This window comes from Thunnus albacares, chromosome 17 (genome assembly GCF_914725855.1).
Source record: "Thunnus albacares chromosome 17, fThuAlb1.1, whole genome shotgun sequence".
NCBI lineage: Eukaryota > Metazoa > Chordata > Actinopteri > Scombriformes > Scombridae > Thunnus > Thunnus albacares.
In genome coordinates this window covers 13,588,272-13,605,528 of record NC_058122.1, presented here as the reverse complement: position 1 = coordinate 13,605,528, position 17,257 = coordinate 13,588,272, and the positions used below count along the sequence as shown (strand labels likewise).

The following is a 17,257-nucleotide window of genomic DNA, read 5'->3' as shown; positions in this document are numbered from 1 at the left end:
AAATTGAAGAAAACATGACAATACAGATCATACTTATTATATATGTATTACTTCATACTTTTGATTTCTACATACTGTATCACACAGTCCTAGAAGTGTAAAATAAAGGGAAAGGATTTGTAGAATCCAAGTTTTAAGGGTTCAGTGATGAATCACTCTTCTACACAAATGCTTCCCGTGGTCCAATTTTCCAGTCCTTCCTTTCTCTGGATTCCTCTCTTGTGATTCAAGTCAGTTTGTACAGGGGGTCAAACCACTGGTTTGTTCTAAGGGGACTAACCTCAGCGCAGCTCTTTTCCAACCTAAACTGGGAACATGACCTCTGACCTGCTCGCCACGCTGTCAAGATCAACACCCTGGACAGCTGGAGCATGGCTCAGTGGTTTTGACCACATCTCCACTAAACATAGACGACTCAGTCGCAGTGTTCTTCATAGTTCTTCGTAGTTTGAGTGCATTTTGAAAAGGCCATGCAGTGAACAGGGACATGTTTAGCTGGTTTCAACTGTATTTACATCTTGAATTGGAGGCCTGTCTGCAGTTAGTGAGGAATGCCCAAGGCAAAAGAAGAATGAATCACAAATTCTACTCCCCACAGTTTTTTTTCCCTCCCCTCCTCCTCCATTACACACTCCTTCCTCTGTCCTCTTTTAACTGACTTTATCTTTTCTACCTTCCCCTGCTCAATGATCCTTTTCCTTTTTACTTCTCCTCTTTATCTTGTGCTTCTCTTCACCATCTTCTTGACTACATCTTTTCTCACTACGTCTTTCCACACTCTTTTCTCCTCCCCACTCTTGTTTCACCTCTTTTCCGCCCTCTAAAATGCTTTGTGGTATAAGAGACTGCCCGCCATATTTACAAAAAAGCAAAGCAATCTGATACTGCTGAAAGCAAGAAAAAAACATGATTTTTTAGTGCCTGTAATTGAAAACAGGATCACAGCAAGTCAAATGAGTCATTCTCTGCTTTCCAATTGCTAAAATTAATTTTGCTGTCTTATAGACTCAAAGGAAACACATTATACATCCATCCCATCCCATAACTGAACCTGATACAGGGGAAAAGCTTTTAGAAAGTAGAGCTGAGTCTTGATTTAACTCTTTAAATCAAGAATGTATGGCTGCCAGTGTTTATGCAAGACATTATGAATTTGATTTAAACCAAATTAATAACTATTGCCATTTTATTGTGCACACAGTGAAGTAAAATTGTCATTGCTTTTAAGCTCCCTTGTTAGGAAAAGGAGATTCTTTCTGAAGAGTATCTGTGGGATAGCAGGATGATTACAGTGCATCAGTGAACTCAGTACTGGATGGGAAAACATGTGAGTCAGCAGGGCTCACCTGACAGTCATTACAAACACTGCAGGCGTCATAGCATGATATTTGATTAATTGCTCACATAATTGCTTTGAACAATTCGAGCCAGATCAGTTGACCTGCAGCTGAGAGAGGCTCATTTAACACACCGCCATGTTTATGCCAAAACCAAATAATTCAAGTGAGAACATCCACCAAACATATTCAAATAACTGATGTTCCTACAGTATGCGACCTGGCGTGAACCTGATTTTTTTTTTCAGTCATTTGGTAGAGTTGGAGTAATGTCCACCAGCTGGTAAGTCACCAGAACCTGACATTTTTCATGGGGGGGGTCAAATGTCTTAACATTTATAGGGTCGTGCTCCAACCGGCTGTCTCCTGACACCTGTGTTTACTGGCTAAGACCCACTATGGGTCTGCGGCTCCTTGGCAGGACATCATGGAGGAGATGAAGGTAGTGGAATACCTCTGATAAATGGTCACTGTATCCAGATGTTTAACAATAGGCTGCTCCTTAAGTCCTTCACCATTTTGCATTTATTTGCTCTCAAAACAACACCAATGACACATGACGCCTCACTCACAGCTTGACATTCTTATATCAATATCACTACACAGTTTACATAAATTGACGACACAAGACTGAAACAGTTTACTACCGACTTGATTTATTTTCATTGTTGGGTTGAGCTGGGTTTCCCACAGTAATGGTCCAAGACTTTAAAAGTGAGGTCTGTGTTCCTTTGTGTGTTGTATGTTTGCCAAGTAGTTTACAATGTTTGACTCTACTTTGACTTGGGCAAATGGGCGGTGTGGATTCATCACAGCCCAGTTAACGATTCTTTGAAGAGCCTTTGCTGCTTCTATCTGGGAAACCAGCTAGTTAAGATGCAGGACACACTAACATACCTACAACCATGCTAGTCTTTTTGTCTCAGTCCCACTCTGTCTCGACGGCTTTTAGTATTATTCCACCCACACTAAGAGATTAGTGTGTGTACTATTTGTTAAACAGACAGCTTATTAATAGAATATATGTGGGTAGTATTGTTCTCAGTACCTTGTACTCAAACAAAGAAATGAGGCACTTGTTTCAGGACAAGATCTTGTCTCAGGTTCTGTAATTGTTTGCATATGTAAAGCCTTCAAAAATTGAAATACTGACTAGAGATAAGGGGCCAGATCACAGAGCCACTTAAACTTGGTCATGACCAAAAACTTCTCAGGGGCCACTATTCATCATGTACTTCAACACAGTGATTAGTGGAATCCAGGTGAACACCCAGTGTCCTTTTATTTGTTCTTCTTTTAAACCCACACTGATCACAAAACAGGTGGTGTGGATACAGAATTGGGAAACAAAATCTTAGAGACTGAGGAAATGTTGATCGTGCTTCATCTGCATCATGGTCTCACATTTTAAATGAGGATGAGAGTTGTTATATTTGAGTGTTTTTTCTAGTGTAGCTGCTGTTTGAAGATATTTGAGTCCACTGACGCTGACACTATCTCAAGTGTCTTTTAACCCCATTCATTTCATCTTCAGTCCCTTTGATGCTTTGCTGGTATCCCGCCTTAGGTGACGCTTGGTAGTCGCAACCTTGCCTGTCAAAGTGTGCTAGCCCCTGGCCAACATGTCTGTTTACAGCACATAGCTGTCAGAGAAACATTGGTGGAGCAGAGCGAGAGAAGGATTTACATCCACAGTGGCAAGTGGAGGATAACAAGTAACAAAGGTTGTGTGATGCAGAGATGAAGGTAATCAAAAGATGTGACTACAAGGGAGTTTAAAAAATAGACAACAAAACTCAATGTTCAAGATAAAAGCCAGATGAGCATTAGATAGGAGGAAGGAAGGAGTAATGTGCAAAAATAAGAGGGGGGAGTCGAACAGGGGAGACAATAGAAAAGCAATGACTAAGAGATAAGGACAGGGGAAACCTATGACACAGGAGATAGGACAGAATCTGTGTGTGGAGAGAGGAAAGGGTGAGGTTGAGAGAATCAGACACAAGCAGAGGTATGGGAATGTTGGAGGTGCAGAGGAGAGGTGGAGGGCAGTAAGTTGCAGTAAGTTGCTGACCGACTGCTGGAACAGGATGAGGAAGTGGTGTAGGAGGCCAGGAGAGCTGCTTCCATAGGTGGGTCTCTATGACACACACACACATAATGGAAAACATTATAAAAGTAAGACTTAATGTTGATTTTGAGCTAGGGTTGAGTTTCCACAGTGGTGTTATTCTTCACTGGATTTCTTCCATTAGTCAATGCGGTGCCAGTTTGAAGTGTGTGGACCTTCTGGGTGCCGTTCCTAATCGATTTAATTCCCCCGAGTGATACCGAGTTGTCTGGATTTCATCTCCTTATGGCAGGCCAAATGTTGCAGAGTATAATTTGCGCCTGTGCTGGAATCCAATAGCTGATAAATTCTTGGCAGCTGACAGTCAACGCTTGTGTGTTCATGTTTTCATGTGCTCATACAGAACATGCGTATGCGCCTACAGATCAGTCAGTTATTTGATCATAAGAGGGAAAGGCCAAGTGTGTACGAGGCTGTGTTTAAGTGCACCAATGTAAGCATGTAATCTGTGTGTTTGTATGTGTGTGTATGTGTGTGTGTGTGTGTGTGTTGAGTCGGGCTAGCAGAGAGAGTGGATCAGGTTTCAGCCTCAGCAGTCTCTCTTTTCCACTCTCACATTAACAGGACAGTAACACTGAACTGTGGAGAGCAAGGGAGAAGGAGGCCTTGTGAGGGGTAGCAGCTACATGAACTACAGACACACAAATATACACACCGTAAATTCTTTACCTACACCGACTTAACACATTGTTAAGCAGAGCTACAGCTACTTTCTTCATGCATATCGGTGAGCACTTGTGTTAACAGACCTTAGTGAACATATTTAAAGTTGAATATTTGTCTTATGAGGCATTCCACTGCAGGACATTAAGCTAATCATTATCAAAACAAACTGCGGGGATAACCTCCTGCCAAGTGCAAAGTACTTTAATAGTACAGAGTATATTTTCTTGTAGTTTTCTGTCAAGTCAAGAGCCTGCGCTGGCATGAGACCAGCCATCGCCTCCGTTTGACAGTCAGGAGGTGTTTTTAAAAGATGTGTGTGTTATTTGACTATTAAACAGGCTAAAACAACGGATTTATCTGCTGCTTCAATTCCAATCCTCCACCAGGTGTGTACAAAGCACTGATGAGCAAGCAGTTTACCATGTTTTTTATGTGTATTGTGATTTTTCATGGATGGAAAGTAGCTGTTACATAGCTTGACAGTTGTAGGAAGCTTTTCATAGTATCTCTGATTCTTTTGAGTTTTTCTTGTAACATGGATGTTTTTTAATACCACGCATACAAACCTCTCTCCACTTCCTCGTCTCACTTACAGTACCTGTTTTTCACATCCTCACAATTACTAATCACACACACGTACTATTTCAGCTCTCCACCCCCGTTCCCTTCATACCCTATCACAACCTCAACTCATTCCTTTCTAACCCTCTCTCTTCCTCTTCCTCTCTGTCAAATCAGGGCCAGAGGTGATTCCCAGCTACACCAGCAGTGCCATGACTGAGGCGGTGGTGCCTGATACTATGATGTCCCCAGCAGTGGGTGGCATATACGGGGAGAAGGCTGGTGGCCCCGTGGTGGACTTCAGTTATGTGGGCATCGACGCCATTCTGGAACAGATGAGGAGGAAGGCCATGAAGCAGGGTTTTGAACTCAACATTATGGTTGTGGGTAAGTAGAGCTTGTGTACACATACTGAAGTTTCAGTGATATTATACAGGCCTCAGAGCTGGAGTTGGTCACTGTGTGCTACAGTGTGACTCCTAAATATTTAGAAGTGGTCAGATGGAAAGGATGAATTTCTCAGTGAGGGCTTAAATTTAACTTAAAGGGAGGAGTTCTTGCTAATGAATGGTTGTCAATTGACATTTACTTGAAACCTGAGCAACTACATCACTAGGCTGCATGCATGATATTATGTTGTTTACTGAAAAGATGAATTTTTAATCATGAGGATGAATTCTTTCTCTCTAATTCTCTGAGCATTATCGTCAAGTGTAGACTATAAAGTCTGTTTTCATGTCATATTAACCCACAACTAAATGTGTGCTTATCTCAAAACGACCTCAGTCAGCAATCATAACATGCGTGCTGTTATTCAGGTATGATGCTGCTTTCTCTCTAATCAAGTTTTGACAGAAAACGGAGGGCTCAACCTCATTTTAATAAGCAGCCTGAGCCACACACAGCAGGACTTAAAACTCTCTTTCCCATTGAGTCTTCGTCACTGTGATCAGGCACCTTTTTAAAAGAGGAGCTAATTACACAGAAGCACACCTCCACAGTAGACAGGCCACCATAAAACCCACAGCACCTCCCTACTGTATGTCTCCTCTGGATGATGTCGCGCCAGTTGGTCTGTGTTTTTTATCCTCGAAAATAAAAAAAGCTTGTTCAAAAGGCAGCCTCGGGGCTGAGACTGAATTGTGTAAAGTTGCAGAGGCAATGGTAAACAGAATTAAACACGCTCAGTCTCCATGTGGTTTCTGCATTCAGGTGAAATTAGATTCCACCACTTAAAAAAGAGAGCATTACAGGGAGGAATGATACTTTTTTTAAAATTGGATGATTGGATTTGTATTTTTATGGCCATGAGAGTACTTCAGAGATTTGATTTAGATGATTTAATTACTTAGGTCTAGTTGCATGATGACAAACACTTACAGCAATGTTCCCTTTTCCTTTTTTGATTGTGCAGAAGGGAAGCAGGAAAAATCTTTACATTTTTCAATTAAACAATATTATGATGATATTTAGTCAGTTTTTGTTTGCCAGTAATTTCGTCTTGTCTTCATCATGAAAGCATCCCCAAATATATGTTGTCATAGTTACAAAAAAAGATCCATACTACTATGGTGTGCTACATAAGAAAGCGTGGGATTTTGGCACTGCATCACTGTTGTGACGGTTGTTACTGGGAGAATGTTGGGCTGAGACACTTTGGGGAAATACAGCTGTTGCAAGAGGTGTGGACACTGTATAGTGTGTGCGTCATCAATGTTGCCAGAGCTATAAAAAAGATAAAAAGCTAATCTGGCATGTAGTGATGGCGACTTTTTAAACTTCCAACTGCATAAGAAAAAGTATGAATTCCAACCATTAAATTCTGCAGATGTTGGATTAAGCATCTGCTGCATCAATCCATGTTTGCATGCAACATGTGCTGCTGACTGCCTGCCCATGCGACTGTGTTTGAGTGTGCCTCTCCATAAATCAGTGAAGTTCTCAATGTTGACTTAACCTGAAATTGAACTGTGAATGTTCACCGGCCAATGGGCCCCTCCAAACTCCTCTTCATCAACCCGTAGTCATGTTAACATGGTGCGCAGGGGCCACAGATGGTCCCATCCATATAGACAGACAGTTGTTAATGACCCACAATAGGGATTCTCACTGGTTCATCTGCTTCTACAATAAAGTCGCCAAAGTCAGTACATCTTATCCAGATGGAGAGCATTTTATCAGCCAACTGCAACATGAACTCACTGGGCTGTTATGCACTTAGAAGAAAACAGCAGTGATCCATGTAGTCATCTAGTCTAAAAGTGTCTGTGAAAAGCAAATGATATAATTAAAGTAAATATAAAACATTTTGTATTTAGACTCTGTAAAATGATTATAGTATTGCCCATATATCATCCATTCATTTACACTCATCTCTGACTCTGACATAGTGCCATCCAGAATTAAGTTTCTTAAAGGTGGCATTTATTACAGGACTACTATTGGATTGCATTTAATGTATGAAGATTTCTGTATTTCTGGTCACTCAATCCAAGCCTCCTGATCGTTTTAGAAAAAAAAAAAAAAAAAACTGGTATACTTTGGATCCATTCTTGCTTTTGGTTGGTGTGTTTGGATTGGGGTCATGTGTACTGGCAGTGTTTATGCAGACAAATATCTGCAGCTTGTCACTGCCTCAGCCCAACAACTGACATGCTGGAGTCACCCTGAGTTTCAAATTGCCGTGGAAAATAATCATTGAATCTTGTTTGGGTTTGTTATGGCACCAATGTTATACTGTGTAGACTGTTTAGACTGTTGAGACTGCGATCAGTCACTATGGAAGAGTAGTTTTTTTTCTTTTCTTTTCAATATTTGTCATGAGGTGTGTGTGTTTCTCTTATTCTTATTCTCTTCTCTTTCTCTTATTCTCTGACTGGGTTTTTGCTCACAGGACAGAGTGGCTTGGGAAAGTCTACTTTGATGAACACGCTGTTCAAGTCTAAAGTCAGCCGTAAGTCAGTGCTGGCTACAGCCCAGGAGAAGATCCCCAAAACGATTGAAATCAAGTCCATCAGTCATGGTACGGCCCTCTTGAACCCCCTCGTGTTTTCTCTGTGTCCCTTCTTTTTTGGCTTATTTCTGTCCATCTGTAGGTGTGTCAGCCAAAATACATCTATCTCATACGTCACTTTGTTTTTCTACTCTGTACTGTATTTACACTTTCCTTCTGTATTTACACTTTTCCCTCTATCAGTCATAGTAAAGTCAAGTCACTCCAAACACAAACTTAACAGCTGTTTTAGAAAATGTTATACAAATTATCCTCTCACATAAGTGTCTGAATGTCTTTCAGGCAAAAAATTGGCAGTACAATCCCAGAATCATGCTACATTTTTGAAAGTTCAGAGTGTTTTCAGCATTATTGTATACAGTCTGCTGGCACTGACTAACCATGTGTGTGTTCCTTTGTTTGCAGACATCGAAGAGAAGGGAGTGAGAATGAAGTTGACTGTTATCGACACACCAGGCTTTGGAGACCAGATCAATAACGAGAACTGGTACACTACAATTTTTTCATTGCATTAACTACATAAACACTGAGATTTGAATTGGCACCAGTGTCTAACCAAATGCGCCTCCCTTTCTCTTTTCTTTTCCTGTTGTCTTCCTTTTCCTGTTCTCTGTCACTCTATACTCTTATCTTCCTCTCTCTCTTTCTCTCTCTCAAACTGTCTGAGCCCCTCCCACTTCCATCTGCCCTTTCACTTGCTTTTCTATCTCTGTTTCTTCCTCCTCCCCTCTTTTATCTATCAATCTCTTACCTCGCCCCCCTTCCTCCCTCATTCCCTCTATCCATCCCTACCACGGTCTAGCTGGCAGCCAATCATGAAATTCATTAACGACCAGTACGAGGCGTACCTGCAGGAGGAGATCAACATCAACAGGAAGAAAAGGATCCCAGACTCCAGAGTCCACTGCTGCATATACTTCATCCCCCCAACCGGACACTGGTAAGGACTCATACAAGCACATATTAATTCTCCCTTCTTCTTTGAGAGCTCACATCAAATAATACCAGTGCTGCCCTCTGTTGTTCTTAGATGAGAAAGTCTTCATCAAGTAGAATGCAAGATGTGAAAGACAGAGAAGATATAAATCTAATTATAATCGCTGTGAATCATGGCCAAAAGGTGACTTTTGTTATAAGTAAAGTCACTTAATAACAAGGATTGACCAGACTTGACTAGAATTACATCAGCTGGACCTTAAACAGCTGCCTCTTGCATATGTGCAAACAGATCAAGTATTGATACAGACTGCCTTTGTTTATTCTAGGCAGTGTGGAACGTCTCTCGGCTTTCTTACCCCACATACTGAACACACACATCCCCACACATTTCCTCTGAGCACTGTGCAACATATCCGAGAACACCAGCCCACCCCGCACACATTAACACACACAATGGAAAGATGGGCTGCTCTCGCCAGGCCCCGGAGCAGCACAATGTCCCATGTCTCTCTCTCGCTGGATCTCGTACAGACACACACATCTGGCTCTGATCGAAGTGCACAAACTGCCCTCCCTCTCCGCACACTCTGTTGGTTCAGCCCCTCACTGTTCCGAGATCAGGGGTTTGGGGTATAGTAGGAGAAGAAATTGGGGGAGGGTATACACAGTCTCATATGTCCATCAAGCGATAGATTCACCGCGCACTTTACAGCTTTTGCATTTGTGTAACTCTAGTCGAGTGCAGCGGCAAGTCTTTGGAAAATGTTTAAAGCAGCTGTGGATTGTCAGCCTGGTTCGAGCACACACACACACACACACACACACACACAAAGACACACAGTTGATTATAGTGCTGCACCTCTATTAATGTTTGTGTCATGGCCTGTCTTTACTCAGGCAGGGGGCTGTGTGAAATGGCCCCCTGTGTCTGTGCCCCATCCAGTAATGTTTCATGTTGATCCAACACTGCAGATGTCACATGGCCTGGCCAACAGCTGCTTATGCCTTAAAAAGCCTAATGGAGAGAGAGGCAGGATGGACGAGAGAGACAGTGTGTCTGTGTGCGTCTGGGTGCATGCAATCAATTTTGCACTTTTGTCTCTTTAAGTGTGCTTATGCACGAGTGTACAAGACTCCGTGTTGACAATGGCTGGTCTTTGTGGAAGTGTTGCTAGCAAGGCTGCTTCCACAACCACACGCAGACACTTTTCAAAACTGCAGGAAAGTCCTGAGCTCCTCAAACCGACTACAATTCCTTTCAACCTCACAGAGCTGTTAACACACTGTATAAGATGATTAGTTCACAGATGCAATGTGAACAGTAAATATGTCAGTAGGTACAGTTGTTCCTCCATCTGAGAGAATTGTTAGAAACATCTGCCCTCTGGTGGAAGAGTTTTGTGTTGCTCATCATTTCATTTACATTTCACATTCTCTTTCTCTCTTTTCCTCCCTTTTTCTCTCGCGTTGTCTCTCTCCCTCTCAGTCTGCGGCCTCTTGATGTAGAGTTCATGAGACGTCTCAGTAAGGTGGTCAACATTGTCCCTGTCATTGCTAAGGCGGATACGCTCACCCTAGAGGAGAGGGACTTCTTCAAAAAGAAGGTAACATTTTTCTGTCTTCCATTTGCTTTTTTTGTAATAGATTTATGTATCCTTTTATCTCATTTCTTTCTTTTTTTTACCATTAAGTCAACATTTATAATCGAGAAGCATCCTCCTTTTGGCTCCCATTCTACACTTCCTTTTTTGTGTGGTTGTGGTACAGTAAGCAGTGACTGGATAAGTTCCTGCGGTATTCTTTGGTGGTGTGTTGGTGGTTCTTTCTTGTATTCTCCTCTCAGTCTGGACAGTAACAAAACATGACTAGATTACACCAACAGCTGAAGAGCATCTCTCATTCTCTCCCCCTCTACCCCCCTTACTTTCTACTCTGCCTCCACACAGTCAATAGAGCTGCAGCGTTTCATTTGTATGTTTTTATTGGCATCGTCTTCAAGAAACTCAGGATTTCCCCTCCTCTCATTAGCAATGAGGACGCTAAACTCCCTCTGGTTTATGTGTGCACAATTATGTGTCTTTTTTTGTGTGTTTTGTATACAGTATGTTCACGGCAGACTTGGTGTGTGCACAGGTTTATGCATAAGCATCCATCTTGTTAGGTTTTATATTGTGTTTGTACACAGACAGCGATTAACATCTAAGCCCAAACTTTTGGAGTAGATTAGAAGCCAGATTTGTGTTAAAACCATTTTAATCTGTACATTGTGCCGATTTAGGTGCATTTATTTGATGTCTCTCAAGACGGCGTGAAGCACGTCTTGCCTAATTACTCCAGCAATTAAAGGGCCTAGTTTGTATCCTTTCAAAACTGTAGCAGGTTAAAGATTTATTGTGTTTCTCTGTGTATTTGAACAGATCAGGGAAGAGCTGCGAGCCAATGGGATCGACGTATACCCTCAGAAGGAATTTGATGAGGATGCGGAGGACAGAATGATCAACGAAAAGATCAGGGTGAGAGCATGATGATGTAGCAGATCTGTAACATGTCCAGCAGAGGTTGTGACTCAGTCATCCTCATTTATGCTCAGACATGCCTGTCCACAGAGCTATGTCATCCTAAGTCCATTTAGAGTCATTTTTAATGTACTTTATCTGAATGATTTCTGACTCCATTGTTTGCCGACCTTTTAACCTGTGAACAGGAGATGATCCCATTTGCTGTGGTGGGCAGCGATCAGGAATACCAAGTCAATGGCAGGAGGCTGCTGGGGAGGAAGACCAAGTGGGGAACCATTGAAGGTACAACTCCCTCTCACCTTCACTCCTCTTCCACTCTCCTTGTTTTCCTTTTTTTCCCTTCTTATTATTATGATGTTTTTAGGAAACTTTCAGCATGGCATTTGGCAGTTACCTTGCGAGCTTGAATCACGAGATCACATGAGAATCCATCTCTTCAGGCTTCAAGTTATGCACTTGTGTCCGAACCACCAGTAGTTCGGACCAATCAGCGTCTAATGAGGATTCTCATGTGATTTTGCAATCTTGCAAATCCAGCTGCCTCGCAAGGTAAAATGGTGATAGATGGTGATGGACAGATGGTTCATCCAATCACCTGCCAAGTATTTTTTGAAAGTGCTCGCCCTTTTCCAAACAGTTTCCAGACGACTTCTCAGATGGTTCTGTGTAACAAACCATCTGGCACATCAGGTTAATTTGGCAGTATGCACATAACTAATCTGGCAGTTAATTTATAGAGAAGAAAAGAGAAAAGGGAGACATGTAAAGACCTCTCTGAGACAGTCGGTCAATAAAACAATGCTCCATTCAGTTTGCAGACTGGTGTCGTGTGCCATGCAGCTGGCACAGGCCTCTAGCAGACACTCTGTGTTTGAAGGAGCCTGATTTGGGTACTTGGTTCACTCATTGCTTGCTCCCTTTTTGTTTCATAAAGGAAACACTGAGGATGCTCACATAAGCAATAAAACATGATGGTATGGGGGAAACTTTACAGTTGTATTTTGTTTGAATTTTTCAAAAAGTAATGACAAAACTTGAACCAGGTCAATTAATAGTTGTTTGTGTGCGGTTTGTTTTGGTTTTTAGAATTGAAGTTATTCAGCTTAATGTTAGTACAGTGTCAGTGTTGGTATTTTACTCTTTCTTTTTGTTAACATCCATTCTTACCGTAGGATTCCTTTTTAAATACGTAATTATGTTATCCACTCCAGGCAGGAGGCTCTACCCCTCTATCAAGTGTCTCATAAAGGAAGTTTCATTTCCTGCAGCATGTGCTGTACAGACACACACATACACAAGCCTGGCAGGAATTTTTTGATCAGTTAGTCTTATCTATTCAGAACTGCAAGTAGATGAAGTTAGCAACAGAGATCTGCAGTGAGTGAAGGCATCTGAGTGTTGAGATGACCAATCTCTGTGTCTTTAGGGACATCACACTGAGGTTAGACTCCACCTAGTGGAATAATCAGGAAACTTAACAGCAAACAGTCACATAGCATAGTTCACAGCTCATACTGTCTGCCTTTTGCTCCTTTTTTGCCGGCACCTACTGTTATCTGTTTTATCTCACTTTTGATTATTTCTTATAACTCATAACTTCTCTCTCTCCATTAGTTGAGAACATAGCCCACTGTGAGTTTGCCTATTTACGGGATCTCCTCATCAGGTGAGTAGATTTTGTCTCAATATCATTATATCTTATATTCTGTCTGTTTTCATGCAGCCTTGTCTCGCTGCATTAGTGTGTGTTTACTGTATATATTATTGTAAAGTTTTAAAGTTCGTCCATCTCTTGTACTGGTTTCTTATGGGTGTATATATGTGTGTTTCTTTCAGGACCCATATGCAGAACATTAAGGACATCACAAGCAGCATCCACTATGAAATGTATCGCGTGAGGCGTCTTAATGAGAATAACACGGTGGTGGCTCATGCCAACGGTATCCCAGATCATCATCTTGCTGCCCACGAGATGTAGACACCACCCACTCCTCCGCAGTTAACCTCAACTCGGTGTAATTCATTTGCTATGAGACTTTGACCTTCATTGACAGCCTTCCCACCACTCCAGTCCCCCACTCCATCCCTCGTCTCACAGGTGGGATAGAAACTTAAAAGCCTGCCAGAGGGACTGTATTTTCAATGACTCAGCAGCTGAATGGACTGTTCATGTCAATTTATGGCCACATTAACAAACACTATCCTCTCACTATCGAGGACAAAGAGAGTGAAGAGAAGTTTGATTCTTCGTAATGTGCTGCAGCTTGATTTTTATCTGCTTCCCGATCATAAAGTTAACCTTTGTGGTTTTACTCGTGGTGCCAAAAGTTCAGCATCTGCCAAACACAACGATCTGACACTCAGTACGTGTCAGTGTCAGAGCTGCCTTAAATCAGTAACATGTTAATTTTGTCCACTTTTACTTTTTTCAAGTTTGATGTTTTTCCGCAGCGCTTATAAGCAACTGTGCTGTAGCAGAAGCACACACCTGTATCAACATGTGTGGATTGCACTTGATCACTACATAGTTGCATACATTGACAAAGCGTGTTGGAAAGGGGGCCGGGCAGCACTTTTGCCAACATGTGACACATACAGTCGGACCAGTCTGTCTGTGTGATGCAGCGTCATTCAGTGCTCTCCCCTGTAGGTAAACAAGAAAAGGATATCAAAATAGCACATACAGTACGTTTGAGTTTATATTATTTGCCACAAGCTGTGTTTTGCTTTAACTGTTCGTCATATGTTCATGTCATGTTAAATATGGATGTCAGGTCCTTGATGTCTTTTTAAATCCCAGTAATAAATGTCATTGTTTATTAATAGAAATATCTTCAAGTGATTTAAGATGAATGAGTATTTATGCACGATATAAAATGTGAACGTTTGTCATCAGTTGTGGTCCACTTATTCAGATTATTCTCACACACACACACACACACACACACACACAAACACATACACTCACACGTGCATTTGAGCCCATCGTAGTGCCTTATTTATAGGAAAATGTTTGCTAGTGTGTTGGCTGAAACTGGAAAGAGAGCAGGTTTGTTGGTGCCAAGATGCCTACATTTAGACAGTTCTCAATCCTTTTCCCTTTCTTATCTGGAAAAAAAGAAAACAAATCTTACATTGACCAGCCCACTTTTTCTTCTATTTTTCATAATATACCAAGGATCTTTGTCTGTTTGAACCATATATAATTCCCTCAGCTGTCACTGTCATGCTCTGTCCTGTATATTCTTCTGTGTTCTGATACATTTTTTTGTACTTGTATTATTGATAATAACAAATTTTCCTTTATCTTATTTTAAAGAAATAAAGATTAAAGTTGTAAATATTTACTTTCTTTGATTGTTTTTTTTCTTCTTTTAAAACTGCTGTATACACAGTTTTTTCCTCCCATCAATACATTTTACAGAGCCAGCCTGCAGAGGAGCTTGACATGAACAACTGGACTGCGTGAGTTCATCAGCTCATATCCTCTGACTGTATGTGGAAGACCACACTTAAGATCATTTTCTACTACACAGGATCCCTGTAGCATTTAATCGCAGGTGTAATTCACATACTGGAGCACTTTAATTGCCATGTCATTAAGCTTTTCCTTGATTAGACTCTGAAATCAATATGGCCACCTGCTAAGTCAGTGTATGGCTGATTAGCGCTAATTACTTGAATGCATGAGTGCGTATTTTCTTCCTCAGCACAGGAGATGACAGAAGGCAAGTCCTGAGCTCCAGACAAGACCTTGGATTCAGTGTGAGGATATGCAGACATCAGCGTCCTGAGGTATTGGAGGAGAGCACACTGAGGGGTTTAGCAGTTAGCATGTTGACAGATCTAACAGATATATCAAGTTAGAAAAACAACATTTTTAGTGATTTACATGTTTTGATTTAATTTAAAGAACTTCACACTGGATGGATTCAGCCCAAGGAGGACAGAAATATAAAATCAAAAAAAAAAAAAATCCAAAATGGAGGTGTTTTCCCATAGTTCCTAATAAAATACACCCCTTTAGTTACACCAATCTGTGAATGATGAAATGTGAAATTACTGATGTTATTTGATGTGATGTTTTAAAGTGAAAAAATCCAGATGAATGGCTTTGTGCACAGGAGTGTCTCCATTTAAGACAACTTAAAATTAAATAGCCCATTATTCAAAGGATAGGATCGCAATCTTTGAAGTCTGCCTTAAAACAATAGTCAGGTGCCCATATGAACATTGAAGGAGGTTTTGTTCACTTTAATTATTTCTCCTGTTCATACTAGCCATTAAAAGATCCTTCCTTATTCACTTTCAATGCGATGGGGGACAAAATCCACAGTCCTTGTTCTGTGCAAAATGTATTCAGATGTTTAAGTGAAGCTAAAATTAGGCTTCATAGTCTAAATTAGTCAAATCAAATGGAAATCTTCAAAAATTACAGCCTTTTTAAAAGAAAATTCCTTCTTTTTGCTACTATACCCCCACAGCAGCTCAACAGGGAAACACTTTCCAGGGAAACACATAGTGTGAATTTTGTAATAAAAAGACTGCAATTTTTGAAAATTTCCACTTCATTTGACTAACTCAGACAGCTGAAGCCTCATATTAACGCCAGGCTTTGAAGCCAATTTGACATAGTAGTCAAACTGTGGAAGTTCTGGGTCCACCTTGGGCCCAAAAAGCATTTTTCCTGCACACAATCAAGGGGAAAGAGCGGCTGTAAAACGGTGAATAGATTTTTTTTTTGAGCCTCACAGCTTCTGTAAAATGACTCATTTCACTATCAGAATTTGATCCATTCGGTCCAATAACATTTGGAACATCTAGAAGAGTGGCAATTGAATTATTTTATCCTATTCAAATTAGCGGAGAGCTAAACCAGAAGTTAGCTGGCTTAGCCAGCAGAAGTCTCTGGTGCGTATAGTGTATGGGCCCAATGCGCCCATACAGTGTGTTCAGTATGCATTCATCCGGGTAATTCCTTTACAGTGGTAAGTGGCTTTTTTGGCTTCATGCACCACTGAGCAACCTTCATAGGAATGAACTGGGTCCTGCCTCGGCTTGACTTTACACACACTGCCTAACGGGCCACTACAGCTTTATGGTCTGAGCAAATTAGCTGCTGGGTGCTAATCAAAGTTACACAATGTTGCCAAGCAAAGGAATTCCTGCAGTTTGACCATTTCTTTTTCACACATGTATTGTTACCATCATGTCATGTCTATCAAGTAGATTTACATAACGTTACAGTAGCAACACACACATACAGGCAAGGATCACAGAGCAGAATGGGCTAACTTGTAACAACAAAGCTCACTGAGCTAGCGTTGCAGTTCAAAGTTCCACAAAAAGCAACATGAAAAAACAGTTACCACCATCCAAACTACTACTGTCGTTATTTAGTTAGTTTCAGATGAGGCTTGATGTTCACAGTTTCTCTTGAATGTCCCTCAACAATATTAGTCCAACATCACCAGCCATATTAACCGCCTCTATAGACACACACATTTACTGAAAGATGGAGCAGGAGGAAAAGAGAGAGGGTGGTACTCATAGTTTGGGGGTCTCTAGACACATACTTAGGTTGAAGGGACATGAAAAAGTGCATTTTGCATAATATGTGACCTTTAAAGCCACTGCATTTTCACTGGAAACATACAGCACTGAGTGATGTTAGTATTGACTTCTGAGGACAGTAAGAAACAGTTTCATCTCATATTCGAAACAAAAAGACAAAGCTAAACGTGACATTACTCTTTGTATATCTGAATGCGAGAGTGACCCTTTAGTGAATCGAAGAATACCAATTTCTGATCTGAGGTCAGACTGTCACTGCAATATTCATGTGGTCGTGTGACCTGACATCTCTTCACTCCAGTTCCCCAGTGTCAGAATTGTATCACGGCTTAGATGTTTGTGTTATGCGAGATAGTTTGATTCCTTTTCTATTATTTCCCTTTTTCCCCCTTGCCGAGCACTTCAAAATGGTGCCTCACTGCAATGCTCCTCAAAATGGTGTCTGCTCCATCCCATCTCCCACAGTATTCAAGTGGCAGACACCCACGACCCCCAACTCACTAACAAAGATGTAGCCTCA

The 17,257-nt window shown here is 41.2% G+C and overlaps 1 protein-coding gene across 6 annotated transcripts in view; it reads left to right on the top strand.

Moving 5' to 3' along the window:
- LOC122966621 (septin-9-like) overlaps window positions 1-14,506 on the top strand; it is a 67,892-nt gene extending 53,386 nt beyond the window's left edge. For 5 of the 6 annotated variants that reach the window (XM_044330866.1, XM_044330869.1, XM_044330867.1 and 2 more), the window contains 9 exons: window positions 4,870-5,079; window positions 7,586-7,714; window positions 8,111-8,192; window positions 8,508-8,645; window positions 10,131-10,248; window positions 11,062-11,157; window positions 11,349-11,445; window positions 12,778-12,829; window positions 13,000-14,506. In XM_044330866.1, the coding sequence (XP_044186801.1) occupies window positions 4,870-5,079; window positions 7,586-7,714; window positions 8,111-8,192; window positions 8,508-8,645; window positions 10,131-10,248; window positions 11,062-11,157; window positions 11,349-11,445; window positions 12,778-12,829; window positions 13,000-13,141 (1,064 nt within the window). In that variant the 3' untranslated portion in view covers window positions 13,142-14,506. Of the gene's footprint in view, window positions 1-3,447; window positions 3,467-4,869; window positions 5,080-7,585; window positions 7,715-8,110; window positions 8,193-8,507; window positions 8,646-10,130; window positions 10,249-11,061; window positions 11,158-11,348; window positions 11,446-12,777; window positions 12,830-12,999 lie in introns of those variants that run through there. The other variant, XM_044330871.1, reaches the window with a different exon arrangement.
- Window positions 14,507-17,257: the final 2,751 nt, after the last annotated feature.